The following is a 17,650-nucleotide window of genomic DNA, read 5'->3' on the forward strand; positions in this document are numbered from 1 at the left end:
TATACACATAGTCTGTGAGTTCTGACTTAAGCCATGCTACCTGAAATTATAACACTAGGAACACTAATGTCTTAGTTGTTGAAACAGTTACCTATTGTGTTTGAGTAGACACATTAACTTCAAATTATATCTGTTATTTTAAGCTCTGAATAACATGAAACTAAATCATTTGATTGAGGGTATAGAAAATTGTAAGAGAATAGCTACAAACAGACCGATTATAACACTTTAGTTCCCCGTACTGTTACTTCCTTTACAAATATTTGTGTTATTTTATAACATTTTTAAATCTTAAGAAAGAAATCATTACACTTTCTATTAGTGCTTATAAAGGCTGTTGTCATCCTCAGGGATAGAGTCTCCTTAAATTAGTAATACAAACAATTTTATGTTTCAAAATTTATTAACCCAAGATAATAAGATACATTGATTAAAAAATACTTTTAAAATGTTATGCTGCATTAAATTATGTATGCAGTTAATGAATACCTCTAATATAGAGGTAAGTCTGTTTTTCCTTGCCAGAAAATAAATCAGCTTAATTTTAAATTACTTTATCACACCATTACAAACTTAAATTATGTACAATTAATGTAACCTGAGACCTACTCTGGTCACCTGAGGAATTACCAATTAAAGCAGAATCTTCACAATTCAGCAGCACCTTAAATAATTTGATGAGAAAAATTATTTTTTGCATATTTATCCTTAACCACATGAAAATCATTTCCTTGGCTCTGACAGTGAAAAAAATATCACTTGTTTTGGAGCAAAGTATACACCAAAAATACTTGGTAACTCAATAGACTATTTTTCCTACATTATGGTCAGGCAACAAACCTTACCAAATACTGAAGATTGACATTTGTAGGTAATTCAATAGTAGGATGATGAGTCTTCAGTACTTTCACAGTAGCATAATTTTTCACATTACGTGAAACCACTGTTAAACCTATAACACATTTTCTGTTTTGCTATGGGTGTTTTTCTCTATCTTTCAGCCTAAAAGGAATATCTTTTATTTGCTTGCAGTACAAAAAGCATTCATATTTCATCAATGTTTTCCTTTTTTGCAATGCATGACTTTGAACTCTAGATTTTTCAAAGATCAGTTAAACATTATGTTTCTTTAAGACCAGAACCTTACTTATGTGAGTCTGCAGCTTGACTGACAAGAATTTTTCTGTTCTAGGGAAAGTTAGTTTGTATCTTAAATACCATAATCTAGCTTCAATCCATAGAGACATCTACAAGGGGAGGCACTCAGTCATGTTACATCCCCCGTCAACCCAACACTAAAAGAATCATTTCTCTATGCAACAGACAAAGGAAAAATGAAAAGCAAAATAATAGGAGGAAATAAAACATATATATATATATATATATAATGCAAATTAGGCCAGGACGCCATAACGGGTCATGACCAGACAGGAGGATGTTGTGTGGAGGATGTTGTGTGAGCAGGTGAGGCCCAGAGCCGAGGCAGAGACAGAGACAGGGGGGCCTGCCCAAGCCGGCGCGGCAGCTCGGGCAGCCCTGGAGCAGACACAGGCAGGGAGGCCAGGGGACACTGTGAGTCAGGCACGGGTCCCAGGCCCCGCGAGGTGCCTCCTTACAAGGCGGGAGGCGGGGCGCCTCCTTGCTGGGCCTCTAGTTTATAATAAAAAACTAATTATCAACAACACATCTCTATGTTTATTAACTATTTTTATTCAATTCAGCAAATATTTAATAAAACACCAATATGTGTAGCGAGTGCCTTGTTTGATCAGATGCCAGGCGCCTCCATATGATAAGCATTTAGAAATTTGTTCTCCAATTGTATTATTGTATGAAGTATTGTCCATATAATTTCTATGTAATTTTATTGTCTATTTCTTAATGGTTACCAGTATTAAATGACAGTAAAATTTTACCAGTATTAAATGACAGTAAAATTTTCCAATGTTAAATGAAAATAAGTATACATTAATACATTAATGAGAAATAAATGTATAATCAAAATGGCCAGTAAAATAGTTAAAGCACAAACCATTTTGACTCTTAATTTTTAATCAACAAACTTTCAAGATTTCAAAATCACTTATTTGTATAAGTGTAGCTAGTATAATAATCTCACATATATTACATGCAAATTAACACTTACTACATGAAATGTACTGTTGATAAGCACTTTATATTTTTGAACTTACTTAATGCTCAAAACTCTCTTCACTTTATAGATGATGAAAATAAGGCTCAGAGGGGTTAACAAACTTGCCAGAAGTCACAGTTATTAAGTGGTAGACAGTTGGTTCCAAAGTCCATACTCTTGTAAGCATCAGAGTAAAATATGACTTTGTAAAATTTGAAAAAAAAGGTGTTACATTCACTGATATAATGTCTGGATGAAATATGTACAAGATTATTATTCTTTAACCTTTTGCACTCGGATGTCGAGTGTGACTCGAAACGGTTAGCATCGGTAGCAGCTCTTTTTATACTCTTTGAATGTATCAATAACTTGAAATATAAAAAAATCCAAATAAATAAGTTTGTATGAAAAGAAACTCCAGTTTTTTATTCTACTGCTGCGCTTTGTAAAATCTGGGGTATTTAAAAAATTAAATCCCGAGTAGAATAAAGGAATCGAGAAAAAAGCAAGTGAGTGCAAAGGGTTAAGCCTTATATGAAATTATTGAACTTGTAACAAATGGTCATTCTATATCTTATTTATCTTCTACTTTCAAAGGAACAAAATCAAATTCATATTTACCTATTTTAAAGTTTGAATACTCTTGATTTGATTTAAACAGTCATAAACACATGCCTACTACTCTTCCTTATGGAAACAAGATGAGGAGTTCAAAGAAAGCGAACTCATTAAAAGCAAGTATAAAAATATTTTCTGATTATTAATAAACTATATTAATAAAATAATTAAATATATACTAAGCTATATTTTATATACTGAAATTTTAACATTTAAATTTAAATAAGTAATAATATAATATTTATTTCTCCTTTAATGTAAACAAAAAGATACCCTTTTAAACTGGCTCAATTATCTCTTATTTTAAAAAACTGAATGTTGCCGAGACCGGTTTGGCTCAGTGAATAGAGCGTCGGCCTGCGGACTCAAGGGTCCCGGGTTCGATTCGGGTCAGGGGCATGTGCCTTGGTTGCGGGCACGTCTCCAGTGGGGGAGGTGCAGGAGGCAGCTGATCGATGTTTCTCTCTCATCAATGTTTCTAACTCTCTATCCCTCTCCCTTCCTCTCTGTAAAAAATCAATAAAATATATTTAAAAAATAAAATAAAAATAAAATAAAAAACTGAATGTTATTCTAGAGTTTAATATAAGAATTGGTAAATGCAAATAATCTTGTTAGGCAACTTCCAAACTTAAAATGCAAGAATTAATTTCTAATTGTGTGGCTTATTGTTCACTCCTTAGTTCCTTTTCAGTGAATAATGTTTCGTGCTTGGTCAAATACAGGAAGTTACACCATGAATAGAATGTAATTATCTGTAATGAGAGTAAGTTATGCCATATTCTCATTTTGAAAAATAAATTAATATATCAACACACTCTATAACGTTTATATAAACATTAAAATACTAGCTAGCTGAGAGTGAAAAGAACATAATCAGGATAATTTCAGACCATGCATAATCATTCTTCACAGAATTTTTATTACACAGTATGGAATGGATTATAGTAAATGTATTTCACACATGCTATTTCTTATTCAAAGGGAAATAGAGAATAGGATATAGAAAAGTTCTAGCCAAATCTTTATTCAAATCCACCATTCATGGACGCCACTGTAATTGAAAGACATTTCCAAACAGATAGCTGTGGACCTCATTTTCCTTTAAAATAATATGCCTTTCACATCTGTTCCAACTAAAACATTCATGTTCTTAAACTTTACCAAACTGCCTTATGCTTAGTTTTTAAAATATTGTAGTTTTATTTTGCTTTACGTTAACTTACAACTAGTTAAGCTCATAAAATATAGTTCAAATTTTCAAATTATGTTAACATGTTAAAAATAGTATAGTATGTATACTAATCAACATTTACATCAGTTATTTTCAAAGTTTCTGAAACTTCACTTTTTTAACTGATCTTCTTGCAACTTCCTAAAATGGGATAAATTCTATATTTTGTCATTTTAAGATTAATGAGAATCCATTTTTAATTTCATTTTGAATATATCTTACAAAATAGTCAAAGTTCTCAAACTCAGACATCAAAATGAATACTATTAAATGTTCAATATTTCACTTTTCTTTTGACCTACTTATTACAAATTAAAAATATACATACACTATTAAAATATGATGCAATAATCTTTGAATTAATGATGGTACTCCTTGGAATGGCTACTAAGTTATAAGAGTTCAGATAATTCTGAAATGAGCTAAAAGAAGTTTCAGATAGAGGACATATTAAAACAAAATAATTATAAAAGGATGAATAAATAGATGAAAAAGAGAAGAAAGGAAAACAGTAAACTCCTTATGTGCTTCTTAATGAAATATATTTAAAAAGCAAAAATCATCTCTGCGGGCCTAGGTCGTGCGTCCCGGCCTGGAGCAACTGGGGTCACCCTGAGCTGCGGACCTCGACGCGATGCTGAGCAAGTTCCTGGGCCCGCGCTACCTCCAACTGGCCAAGAACTGGATCCCCACGGCGGGCATGTGGGGCACCGTGGGCACCGTGGGGCTAGTGTGGGCCACTCACTGGCGGCTGATTCTGGACTGGGTGCCCTACATCAATGGCAAGTTTAAGAAGGACGACTAATTAAAATGACTTCCTCAGACCCCTCTGGTGACTGACTGGTGGTGCCAACAGCTTCCTTCTCAGCACCTGCTGCATCTGGAACAGCCCCAGCCTTCAGCATGGATCGAGAGGAAATCTACAGTGTGACTTAGGACTTTCTATGTTTCTGAAAATAACTTTGATGTGTGAATGCATTAAACCTTGCTCTGAAACCTGGAAAAAAATAAAAAATAAAAAATAAAATAAAAAGCAAAAATCTACAGTAATAAAAATTTAGGATTACTATTCATCTAACAATAAATTCAAAGGCATTTACAAAGTTGATGCAAACAATCTAATGCTTTTAACCAATGATCTTTTGTATAAAGTAGTTAGATGTCCAGTTTAGAAAGAACTTCTGAATAATTTTATTCATAAGCCTTTCTTAACATCTAGTTTTAAAAGATCCTGTATACTATCACCACTCCTCTCATCAAAATCCCTATTTTGAAATATCTTTGCTATTCAATTTAGATGATTTATCTAGAACAGGCACTTAATATTTCTTAACAACATAAATGTAACATTTTTAATAATGTAAAATTCTACTGAATGTACTGAAGAATGAACTAATACAACTGAGGGGGTACTCATACTTTTTACTCTGATTTTCAGGTGCAAACATTCATAACGTAGAAGGAAATGACAGCATAAATTAGGAACATCTGTAAATGTATGCACATGCATATAAAAATGGCCAGAGAATAACTGCAAAGCAGCACCAAATACAAAACAGGAAGGTACAGACTAAAAACAAATAGTGATAAGCTATAAAATAAAGATAACATAATCAAGTATGAGATTATTGATGGAGTCTCCAAGGATAAAGTTTTATACCATGATTAGGAGGAAGGTTTGAATTTGAATTAAGACACAGAAAGAAGCAGTCATTTTAAATGTGTACAGAAAACACGAAGGCATGGAGAAGATGGTGATGAACAAAGGCAATGAAGGGACAGAAGAAATAGAAAATGAGAAGTGAAGGCAACATGAAAAACTAAAATATAAAAGGTATAGTCCATAACTTTAATAAATGGCATGAACATTTATACAACTGTTCAGATCAAAATCTCAGGTGTCATTAGTGATACTTTCCTTTATACTCTGGAGCGAAATAATCATCAATTCCTGTTACGCTACCTCCTAAATATATCTTGAATTACTTTCCTCTCTAGTTCCCCAGTAACATTATACACTATTAAGACTAACCAACTTTCATCTGAACTACATCTGTGGTCTCCTAGGTGGTCACCCTGTATCCCTTTGGCCCCATCTCCACCTCACCCTCACTTGAAACCTACTCTTTACTAGGTTGATAGGTTTGAAATGTAAATGAGTTCCTTACTCCCTTACTAAAAAGCCTTTCAGTGGTTTACCAATAATCTCAGAAAAAAGCCCAGAATCTTTCACATGACATATACTTACCTGTGTTTCCTTTCACCTTGCCCTGGCCATGAAGGAACCTGTCTTCTCTCTCTCTCTTCAACACCAGGCAATCTCAATTGTAACTTTCCCAAGGAAGTCTTCCTTGAATTCTTCTTCGCAACCCCCTCAGGCTAGGCTAGGTGTTCTAACAAACTCCGATCAATGGATATTTATCACAGCCCCTGATGGATTATACTTACAATTATTTGATGATTTTTAATTCTCTTTTAAATGGTGGCTTTCTATAAGGAGCTATAAATTCCATAGGTGAGGGACAATATCTTTTGTGTATTCTGCCATTCCCCATAGTCCAGACAAGAGACTAAAACAATAAATAATGGCTAAGCCAAGAAGACACAAATGTTGCCACCTCGATAATTCACAGGATATAACAAACTCTCAGGTCACCAAATAGTCAATCTAGAAAAACACTTACACATAATCTGCTTCATTGATTTCTGACTATCCTCATTAGAGCCCTCAGATTCAAAGAAGTGCTTCAAAGAATAGGAGGACCAGCCAGCAAGATGTTGGTGCCATCTACCACACACCTCTGCCCTTGTGCCAAACAAATAAGCTTCATTTTTTACTATTAATTTTAATTAAATTTATTGGGGTGACATTGCTTAATAAGATTATATAGGCTTCAAGTGTACATTTCTATAATATGTGATCTGTATACTGCATTGACTGCCCACCACCCGAAGTCAGATCATCTTCCGTCACCATATATTGACCCCCTTTACTCTTTATTCCCGCCACCCCCTTTCCTATGGTAACCACCATACTGTTGCCTGTGAATGAGTTTCAGTTTTATACCCCACATATGAATGAAATAATATAGTTCTTGGCTTTTTCTGACTGATTTGTTTTGCTTAGCATAATATTCTCAAGGTCCTGAAGTATCCTTCAATAGATGATTGGATAAATAAGATGTGGTATGGTACATATATACAATGGAATACTACTCAGTCATAAGTAAAGATGAAATACTGCCTTTGCAACAACATAGATGGACCCTGAGAATAACCTTTCATTTTTTATGTATTTTTACATATTGGATCTTCACATAACATTTCATTTAGAGGGGAATAAAAAGTTTTAAAACCTCTATGCCCAGTAATTTCCAAATCCTGACCTGCAGTCCATCCATCCATATAAAATACTTTCCTCCAGCTATCACTCATAACATAGGATAAAAACACCCTACTAACCCTGGCTAAAACACAAAATCATCTTAATTCTCCAATTCCTTGATTCATCCCTTCTAATATCTTTCTATCTCCCCTTTCCCCATTTCCACTGCTTTCAGGAAAGAACATTCAGATCCTTTTTGTTCCTAGAATTATTATACCAGCTTTTTCCCCCCATTGATTTGAGAGAGAGAGAGAGAGAGAGAGAGAGAGAGAGAGAGAAGAGAGAAACACATTGATTTGTTGTTCCACTTATTTATGCATTCATTGATTGATTCTTTTATGTGCCCTGACCAGAGATTTAACCCACAGCCTTGGCCTGTTGGGATGATGCTCTAACCCAGTGGTCAGCAAACCGCGGCTCGCGAGCCACATGCGGCTCTTTGGCCCCTTGAGTGTTCTAACGCCACTTCTTCAAAATAGACTCACCCAGGCCGAAAACCAACTTCTGCGCATGAGCCACGAAGTTTCAATCATACTGTACATGCGTGCCCGCACGTGGTATTTTGTAGAAGAGCCACACTCAAGGGGCCAAAGAGCCGCATGTGGCTCGTGAACTGCAGTTTGCCGACCACTGCTCTAACCAACTGAGCTACCTGTCCATATCAGCTTTTTCACTTGGCTTACTTAACTCCAATCTTTCCTTCCTTAAAAAAAATCCATGTTGAACTCATCTTTTTCAGATGGTACTTTCATTTTTTCCACATAAAAAAACCTTATTGAATTCCAGTTTAATATCATAACAAAATTAAATACCCCTCTCTGGCTTTTAATATTCTCCTCCAATAATCTGCCCAAACCAAACCACCATTCAATCTATTAGAACTCCTTCTTCTTTGATCAGTTTTCTCAAAAATACACCATATTCACTCAAGCAGGATGCTCTCCACACCTCTCCTCTCTGCTATCTATACCAGAGATCCCAGGCTGCACAGCCTAAGTTACTGAGGCACATCAGACATGGTAGAGTAGAACTCCATATTTCCAGTTTGACAAGTTTAAACTATAAGAACAATCTTTATTTCCCTGCATTCTCTGCACTTCTTTGGCCCAATAAGTCTTGGCATAAAATCCCACAATTACACAATATAAAATTACTGAGGTTAGAAGACCTTAGATAACATATAGTCTACAATCTCCATTTTAGAGATGAGGAAATGAAACTCAAAAAAGTAAGCAACCGTCCTGGCTGGTGTGGCTCATTTGGTTGGCCCATCACCCTGTTCACCAAAAGGTGGCAGGTTTGATGCCCCATCAGGGCACATACCTAGGTTGCAGGTTCAAACCCCAGTCAGGACACACATGAGAGGCAACCAATAGATGTTTCTCACATCGATGTTTCTCTCTCTCTCTCTCTCTCTCTCTCTCTCTCTCTCTCTCTCTCTCTCTCTCTCTCTCCCCTCTCCCCCACCATTTCTCTAAAATATCAATGAAAAACATATTCATGGGTAAGGATTTTTTAAAAAGGAAGCGACTTGTTTAAGGTCACAGAACTAAATTAGTGGTAGGCTAGGAACTAATCTATTAACTAGCTCAGCTTACCCTATTTAGTTCCAGTCTATCTCTATTCCAGCTATCTTTCCAGGAGGTCTTATAATATAAAAATGAGAGAGGACTCTAGACTCTCGACTCAGACCGCTGGAGTTTGAGTATAGTTCACAATGCTTACTTGAAAAAAAATGTTGGTTCTCCATTATATTACTTTTTAGCTATTGTCTTTCTACCTTTGCAGAATGTTAAGACTCATTCATTTAACAAATATTTATTGAGTACCTACTATGTTCTGGGGATACAGCAGTGAACAAAACTGACTAAAATCTCCACCTGTGTAAAGAATATACTTTAATAGGTGAAAATGATAATATATGAATAAATAAGTTAGGTATTTACAGTGTCAGTGAGGTGGTCTTTGGAGAAAAATAAGATATGGAAGGGCACACTCTTATTCTTTAGAGATCCAGGAGATGAGAAGCAACCAGCATCTAAGGAGTGAGTAGATGTAACTAATGAGATAAAAGAAAAACCAGAAGAGTGAGGTTCTACTAGGCAAATGAATAAAGTCTTTTATAAGAAGGAGGTGATCAACTGTATCACATGCCATTGACAGGTCAAGGAAGATGAACATTGAAAAATGATCAGTAGATTTAGCAATATATAGAGGTCACTAGTGACCTGGAGAAGAGCAGAAATCTGAATGAAGTGGATTCAAGTCAGAAGGGTATGATAGCTGGAGAGAGAGAGAACAGACAACTCTTTTTGAGGAATGCTGCTTAAAAGAGAGCAGTGTAATGGGATGGTAAATGGAGAGTGATGGAGAATCAAGATGTGGTTGTTCCTGCTGCCTGTTGTTTTTGATGGGAAAATTTTATGCAACTCTATATGCTGTGGATCAAGTAGAAACAGAAAACACAAAGAAATTCTGGAGTAACGTTCTTGAGGAGGTGAGACAAATGGAATCAAATGCATATGTATATGGGCTGGCCTTATATATAAAGGACAGGTAAGTTCATCCATAGTAACAGTCGGGAAGATGGGTATGTATATTTAGTGATGGAAACTTCAGTAAATTTTCTGTGACTAGTTATATCCTCTCAATGAAAAAGGGAGAAAAGTCAGCAACTGAGTGAGGATATGGAAGAAGGAGCTGAAGGTTTAAGGAGAAAGGAGAACATATGAGATGGCTGTCTAAAATAATGAAAGAGTAAATAGACTAAAAGAATGAAAGTTTACAAAAAAGTAGCAGTCAGTGACCATGATTTAAATTAGAAAATTCGTATTATGTTTTTTCTTCAGACACATTGACTTGTGCTTATGCAAGCACAGAGTAGGCAGAAAGTTGAATTTAATCAAGGGAAGAAGAGAGAAGCAAAATAATTGAGGGAGAAAGGATAAGAGAAAACAAAGCTAAAGAGTTGAGGATATTTTTATTGTGATGATTATAATAACAAACTTCAGACTATAGTTGGGTAAAGGAGGGAGGTAACAATTCCAGAATGGCAAGAAAATAAAAAAGGTCCAATCAATGGATTTGGAGTTGGAATAGCAAAGAGGTGTGCTATAAAAAGAAACAGTGGTGATCACAAAGAGTGAAAGTCATAAAATTGAGATTATAAAGTGGTTGCTGGTATTGATAATAACAAAATTAGAAATAGAAATCAGGAGAATTCATACTTAAGGTATGGTGCAGAACAAGATGTTTAAATCCTACAAATATCCATTCTCCCTGAGAAAACCATCTATGAACATAGCTTCAACTGCCATTCATTACGTTGCTAATTCTAAAACATCTATCTTCAGTCCCTAAATAATCTGCACCCATATTTGACTGACTACTGAATTATCAATTTATGAAATCCCAAAATGGATCAAATTTCACTTGCCTCACACAAAAGACACCAAATCATGCCCCAAATCTGAAACTATTTTTACCATCTCCCAAGCCCAAAACTCATTCTAAACTTCTGAGTTCAGACCCACTCATGTCCCATAAATTCTACTTCTTAAGTATGTTTCAAATTTTTGTACTTTTCTTCAGTCCCAGTGATGTCAACTTAGCACAACCCTTTGGCATGTCTCCCCTGAGGTATTTTGGCACCACTGTTACTCTTTCACATGCGCCAGGATGGTGGGGAATATTTATTAGGAAGCTCTGTCCTACAAATGAAGTCCAAATTCTACGAAGGTATTCCACATTCTGTCGCTGTTTACTGTACCAGTCTTATTTCTCCCTGCACTGTATATTCCAGCCTCTATCAAACAAATTAGCCCTGACAAGTTTGGCTCAGTGGATAGAGCATTGGCCTGAGGACTCAAGGGTCCCAGGTTCGATTCCGGACAAGGACATGTACCTTGGTTGTGGGCACATCCCCAGTAGGGGGTGTGCAGGAGGCAGCTGATTGATGTTTCTCTCTCACCGATGTTTCTAACTCTCTCTCTCTCTCTCCCTTCCTCTCTATATAAAAAAAAATCAATAAAATATATTAAAAATTAAAAAAAAACAAATTAGTAATTCTCTCTCTTGTACCTTCAAGCTTTTATATACACATTTCCCTCTGTCTAAAATACCCCTCCTCACTATCTACAGAGCAAACATGATAGACTTCTTTTGTCATCCAACATCACCATTTTGAATACATCTTCCCTATTTAATGAAGAGCCTTTTAAGAGAAGGATTATATTTCATTTTCCAGAACATAAGAGGATTTTAATTAATAACAGATAAATAAAAATCAGAATGAAATTCTTGCTTCTTATGTATTACTCCATGTAATCACAATACCGAAAAGCAGTAATGAAAAATATTAAGAGTGAAAAGGGAAATGTAAGTATATATATGGAAAATGAAAACATATCTATTTACATATTACTCAACAATACATAGAATTATTACCTTGCAAGACTTCAAAATCCAAAGGGGAACAATAATTATCTTATTTTATTAGTGGAAAAAGTAACATTGAGGGAAGTTAGGTAATTCGATAAGGTTACACATGTAAGTGAATAATATAACAACCTCATTCTCCAATTGAAATGCAATTAATTTTCAAAAAAAATGTAATCTGAACTCTCAAGTGTTGGGAAATTAAAAATATAATGCCATATAAACGTCTCAAAGAAGAAATCAAAATATATTAGAAAATATTTAGAATTGGATGATAATGAAGGCTGATATAGCAAATGTGATATTGTGATTTATAAGAAATATATATTTGATCTTAATCCCAGTTCATGGCTCATAGCCCCTAAAACTCATAAAATTTCCTAAGTGATCACAGCAATAGTGATGTCTTTTGTTATGCTAATGGGGTGACTTTTGGAAAGTCCCTAGGTAATTAAGGACTGGAGATGGTTGCTAGGAAAACGTCCCATCTGCTTCTCCTCCTCCACCCCAGCCTCCACCCCTGGTATGATTTCATTGCCTATGTAGTGAAGCCTCCAAAACACACACAAACACACACACACACACACAAAAAAAAAAAACACCTAAGAGTACTAGGTTCAGAGAGTCTCCAAGCTGGTGAACTCATGCAGATTCAGGGAGAGGTGCTTACTCAGTGAATATGGAAACCTGTGCTTCCCACATACCTTGCCTTGTGCATTTGGCTGTTCCTTTTATAAAAAAAAAACAAACAGGTAATCTAGTAAGTAAAATGTTTCTTTGAGTTCAGTGAGCCACACTAATAACGGAATACAAGGAGGGGGAATTACTAGAACCATCTAACTGGTCAGTCAGAAGCACGGGTAACAACCTAGACTAGCCACTGGCAAGTGAGGTGAGGGTGGGGTCAGTCTTGTAGGACTGAGCCTTAAACCTATGGGTCTGGCTTGGTGGTGTGGGGAAAACAAACAAGCAAAACACACACACACACACACACACACACACACACACACACACACACACACTGAAATTGGTGTAGATGCCCTTATAATAACCTGGTTATCATTTAACAAGAAAGGAATAAAGAGAAGACTAGATAATATAAGCATGCCACTTATATAGATTGGCTAATTTAACACTCTGCAAATCTGTTTCCCGCTGATCAATGCGGGGAAGGGACTGGACAAAGGCAATTTGGATGCATGCCCAGTAAGGTCCCAGTGTGGGAAGGTGCTTGCCCATCAGTCACACCTGGGAGCAAGTCAGTGGCCAGAATAGGCCTGGACACTGCAAAGGCAGGAAACCTGAATATTTGAACTTCCGAACAAAAGAGCACACTCCTTTGCTCTTGGCGTTTAGCCCTGACCCACTCCCCTGCACCCACATGGCCCACACAATGGACGAATGGGCTTTAATTAGCTTGAATGCTGAACTATACCCGGCTGCAACATGGAATAGAAGCTCTGGACATGAGCCTTGCTTTTGGCTCTGCTGGAACCCCAGCTGTACCCCTTTCAGGACTGGTTTAAGGTGCATGGGACTTTGGAACCCAAGAAATGTAACTCCACACAAATAAAGCCTCTTACTACATCTAATTCTTCAGTGAGGGCTTCTGAAAATTCTTATTTCAGCGGTATCTCAAGGACCCTACTCCCATTCGTGTCTGGGAAATCTGACCCATTAATTCCTCTGGCAACAGTGTCAGAATCATACCAAAACATGTGGGATACAGCTAAAGCTATAGGGGGGGAAGCATACATTAGAAGATAAAACATCAATGTGTTTATTGTTTAACTCAGATGTTGCAGAGGTAGAGAGTGAGTCCAAACAAAGGCAAAGAAAAGAAATAGTAGTTATAAGAGCAGAAAACAATATAAAAAAAAAAAGGAAAAGCTACTTCTTTTTAAATGGTTTACACAAGATTGATCAAGGAAAAGAAATACACAATATTAGGAATGAAAAGGTCATTATAACCACACACAGAGAAAGTATTATAAGTACATTAACTGAGATAAATTTGAAAATGAAATTAGACAGCTTTATAATATAATAAAATGAATTTAAAAATATAGTAAACCTAAATACACTGATGACTTTTAAACAAATTCAAAGTTTAGTTTTAAAAAAAACCCACTTCATTCTTCCCCATGCACATACACATGCACACACACATACACTCCCAGCCAGGCTAGATGATTTTACAGCTGAGTGAAATAAAACAATCTACAAACAGATAATCTTGTCCTAATACCAATGGTTCTACAAAGGACATAAAGGTGGAAATTACTCTTACGTGTCAGGAATTATAAATACCTGTCTATAACAGATTCAACAAGGAAGACTTAAATACGTAAGTCTTCCTTCATGTAATAAAAAGTCCAGACGTAGGTGATTGCTGATGTTGGTTTAATGGTTGTATTAGTTTCCTATTGCTATTGAAATAAATTACCACAAATTGGGAGGCCGGAAGCAACACAACTGTGTTATCTTATAGTCCTAGAGGTTAGAAGTTGGAAATGGGGTTCACTGGGCTGCAATCAAGGTGTCCACAGGCCTGCATTTGTTCTAGAGGCTCGAGTTACTCTTTCCAGATTCTAACGCTGCCTGTGTGTAGTAAAATGCTATAGAAAACAATAAGAGTTCCTCAAAATATTAAAAATAAATTTATCACATGACAGAGCAATTCCACTAAAAGGATTGAAAGCAGGGTCTCAAACAGATATTTTACAGCCATGTTCATAGCTGCATTATTCCTCATAGCTAAAATGAGGAAGCAACCCAAGTATTCATCTAAGGATAGATGGATAAGCAAAATGTGAAACATACACACAATGATATATTATTCAGCCTTAAAAAGATGAAAATTCTGACATACTATGACATGGATGAATTTTGAGGCCATTATGCTAAGTGAACTAAGCCAATCACAAAAAGACAAGTATGATCCCACTTATATAAAGTACTTAGAGAAGTTAAAACCATAAAGATAGAAAATAAAATGGTGACTGTCATGTGCTGGGAGAAGGGGGTAACTAAAAATTACCTTTTAATGGTTACACAGTTTCAGTTTTATAAGATGAAAAAGGTTATAAAGATGGATGGTGGTGATAGTTATATAACATTATGAATGTATTTAATACCAATTAAATGAACATTTAAAAATTAGTAAGACAGTAAATTTTATGCCATATATATTTTACCACCAAAAAATGGGGGGGGGGGGGGATTTAACCAGTTAACTGCCACGATATTTTGAATTTAATTAAAAAAGGTCCACTGCTTGCATCTATAGACGCTTATGGCATACAAATGGTTAAAATATAGGGTGTCCCAAAAATGTATACATACATCTTGAATAATTGAAAAGGCAGTGTTTATTAAAATACATTTCATTTTTAAAATTGAGCTATCAGCTGTTAAAGTGTATATACATCTTTTTGGGATACCCTGTATATATACCAGTTTAGATTATAGAAGTGCTATTCTCCCTAATATTACAAAACAAGTGTCAGAAACAGAAAACAATTCTGCTGGCCACACAATTCAAATAGTATATGCCCTGAAGAGAGAAATATATCTATTTATTGCTTTAGTCTAAGTTTCATCATGTTTCATTTAGCTTGAGTATCTCACCACACTTATCTGTCTAGAGCAGTGGTTCTCAGCCTTTCTAATGCCATGAAAATTATTTTCAGTTATGAAGTAGCAACGAAAATAATTTTATGGTTGGGGGTCACCACAACATGAGGAACTGTATTAAAGGGTCGCGACATTAGAAAGGTTGAGAACCACTGGTCTAGAGGGTTTGGGCATCATTATTCAATCACAGGACTCCTAAATATAAGAATTCTAGTGCTCAACTAAATCTAAAGCAAATTGCTGGCTGAAGAATACAACAAGCATTTGTTCCAAAATGGGTTAATATCTGTAACATATAAAAAGCCATTTAAATGTAATATGAAAAGGTCAATGCCTCAAAAGAAGAATGACCTGTTTGTAACTCACAGAAGAACAAACACAAATATCCAAAACCTTTGACAAAACGTTCAAGTTCACTAAGAGAAATGTAAATTAAATAAGCTATCATTCTACATTGTTAATGTTAAAAGAGCTAAATACTAGTGCTAGTGAAGCTGTTGGAGAAATAAATATTCAAAGCCACTGTTGCAATGAGTATAAGTCAGTACACTCATAACAATTTGGTGATATTAATCATAACATTAAATGATCAGTCCTACTGAAACAGTGGTTTCACTCTAGGTAGATATCCTATAATAAAAAACTGAACTAATTATTAGGAATAAAGTTGTTCATTAAGTGCTGGCTAAATATTTAAAAGCTGGAAACAATATAAATGTTTACTAACAGAAAATACCAGAATAAATAATAGGACCATGCAGATATAAAAATAACAGAAAACTGTAAGTACTGACATAGAAAGATGTCCAAACATAGCACAAGGTTTACAAAAATTTTGTTTTCATTGCAAATAAAAATAGTTTGATTCATCTGATTATAAAGATAATTCTGAATCACATCAAGGATGTGTGTAATATAGAAAAGAAAAAAAAATCATCCTGAATCCTTTTAGCAAAAAAAAATCTTCCTACGTCACTAGAAAGATTTTTAGGCTCAGTCATATAAACATTACTCCAAATTCACAATTAAAACAATAGTCTTTAGTACAAACTTTCTATCATTTTAACCTAGACATCTCTTAAATTCTTATGCTATACCATGGAGAACACTGAAGTTGGCACTAAAGAGGATTTATTTATAAGTTTCTAACTCATTTAAATTTACATAATATACCACTCAAAGGTGACAACCAAGTCAATAATGGAAACAATCTTATCAAGATAATAACATCCAAAAGACTTGAGATTGTGGGGGAAAAAAGTCTATAGACTGAAAGCAATTAACTCTAGGAAGTAATTTTAAACAATAAAATAATGTACAAATAAGCAAGCATAGCTCACAGCTTATAGTATCAAACGATTCAGTGACCACCCAAGTACATAACAGCTCAGGAGGAAGAAATGGGTTTTCTACAACACCTTATGAAAAAAATTTAAATATCTGACCACACACATTCCAAATCCATGCAGTTATAGAGGAGTGAAAAAAAAAAACAGGAAAAATGATATAAAAATGAAGAAAAAGTAAAAATTATGCCAAAAAAAGTGTTTTGATTGCCACATTGAAAAAAACTAACTATAGTAAAAGTTAATGAAAGGAAATTAGCATTATAAGAAAGGAATACAGAAACTTTTGTCTGATGATTACCCTATTAATTTACTCTATTAAAGACTAGATGTTATTCCATTGCAAATGCTTGTGAATATGCAGAAAGAAAAAAATACATTTATGAGAGCTTTAAAGATAGTCAATAGTATCTGTTTACAAAACTGCTTGAACCAGTATAGTAAGAAGCTAGGAAAATTCCTTGGCAAGTGGAATGGAGAAACTGAGATAGGTGGCTGATTCAAACTGACCCAATCCAGTATCTCCGTGGTCAGCAAACTGCGGCTCACGAGCCTCACGTGGCTCTTTGGCCCCTTGAGTGTGGCTCTTCCACAAAATACCACGGCCTGGGCGAGTCTATTTTGAAGAAGTGGCGTTAGAAGTTTAAAAAATTTGGCACTCAAAAGAAATTTCAGTCGTTGTACTGTTGATATTTGGCTCTGCTGACCAATGAGTTTGCCGACCACTGCAGTATCCTGACTCACCTACCTCCTTCTCCCTTGCAGGACCATTCCCTTAATCATTAATCCCTCAGGACAATGAGGTTTCCATCAGCACAGGGGGGTGAGGGCATAAGTGGAGGGGTTGGGGGGGTTAATGG

General features: G+C 35.4%; 2 protein-coding genes across 5 annotated transcripts in view; one reads left to right on the forward strand and one right to left on the reverse strand.

The window, feature by feature from the left end:
• The window catches only part of SUPT3H (SPT3 homolog, SAGA and STAGA complex component), a 433,324-nt gene that overhangs the window by 298,700 nt on the left and 116,974 nt on the right, over window positions 1-17,650 (reverse strand). The window lies entirely within an intron of this gene.
• On the forward strand, window positions 4,553-4,982 carry LOC103296613 (cytochrome b-c1 complex subunit 10-like). Its single transcript, XM_054722658.1, has one exon. It carries the CDS (start codon window positions 4,621-4,623, stop codon window positions 4,789-4,791), a length of 171 nt encoding a protein of 56 aa, XP_054578633.1. The 5' UTR covers window positions 4,553-4,620; the 3' UTR covers window positions 4,792-4,982.

Source organism: Eptesicus fuscus, chromosome 10 (assembly GCF_027574615.1).
Source record: "Eptesicus fuscus isolate TK198812 chromosome 10, DD_ASM_mEF_20220401, whole genome shotgun sequence".
Classification (NCBI taxonomy): domain Eukaryota; kingdom Metazoa; phylum Chordata; class Mammalia; order Chiroptera; family Vespertilionidae; genus Eptesicus; species Eptesicus fuscus.

Coding starts and splice junctions, on each gene's coding strand:
- LOC103296613 (XM_054722658.1), top strand. CDS start 4,621: ATGCTGAGCAAGTTCCTGGGCCCGCGCTACCTCCAACTGGCCAAGAAC.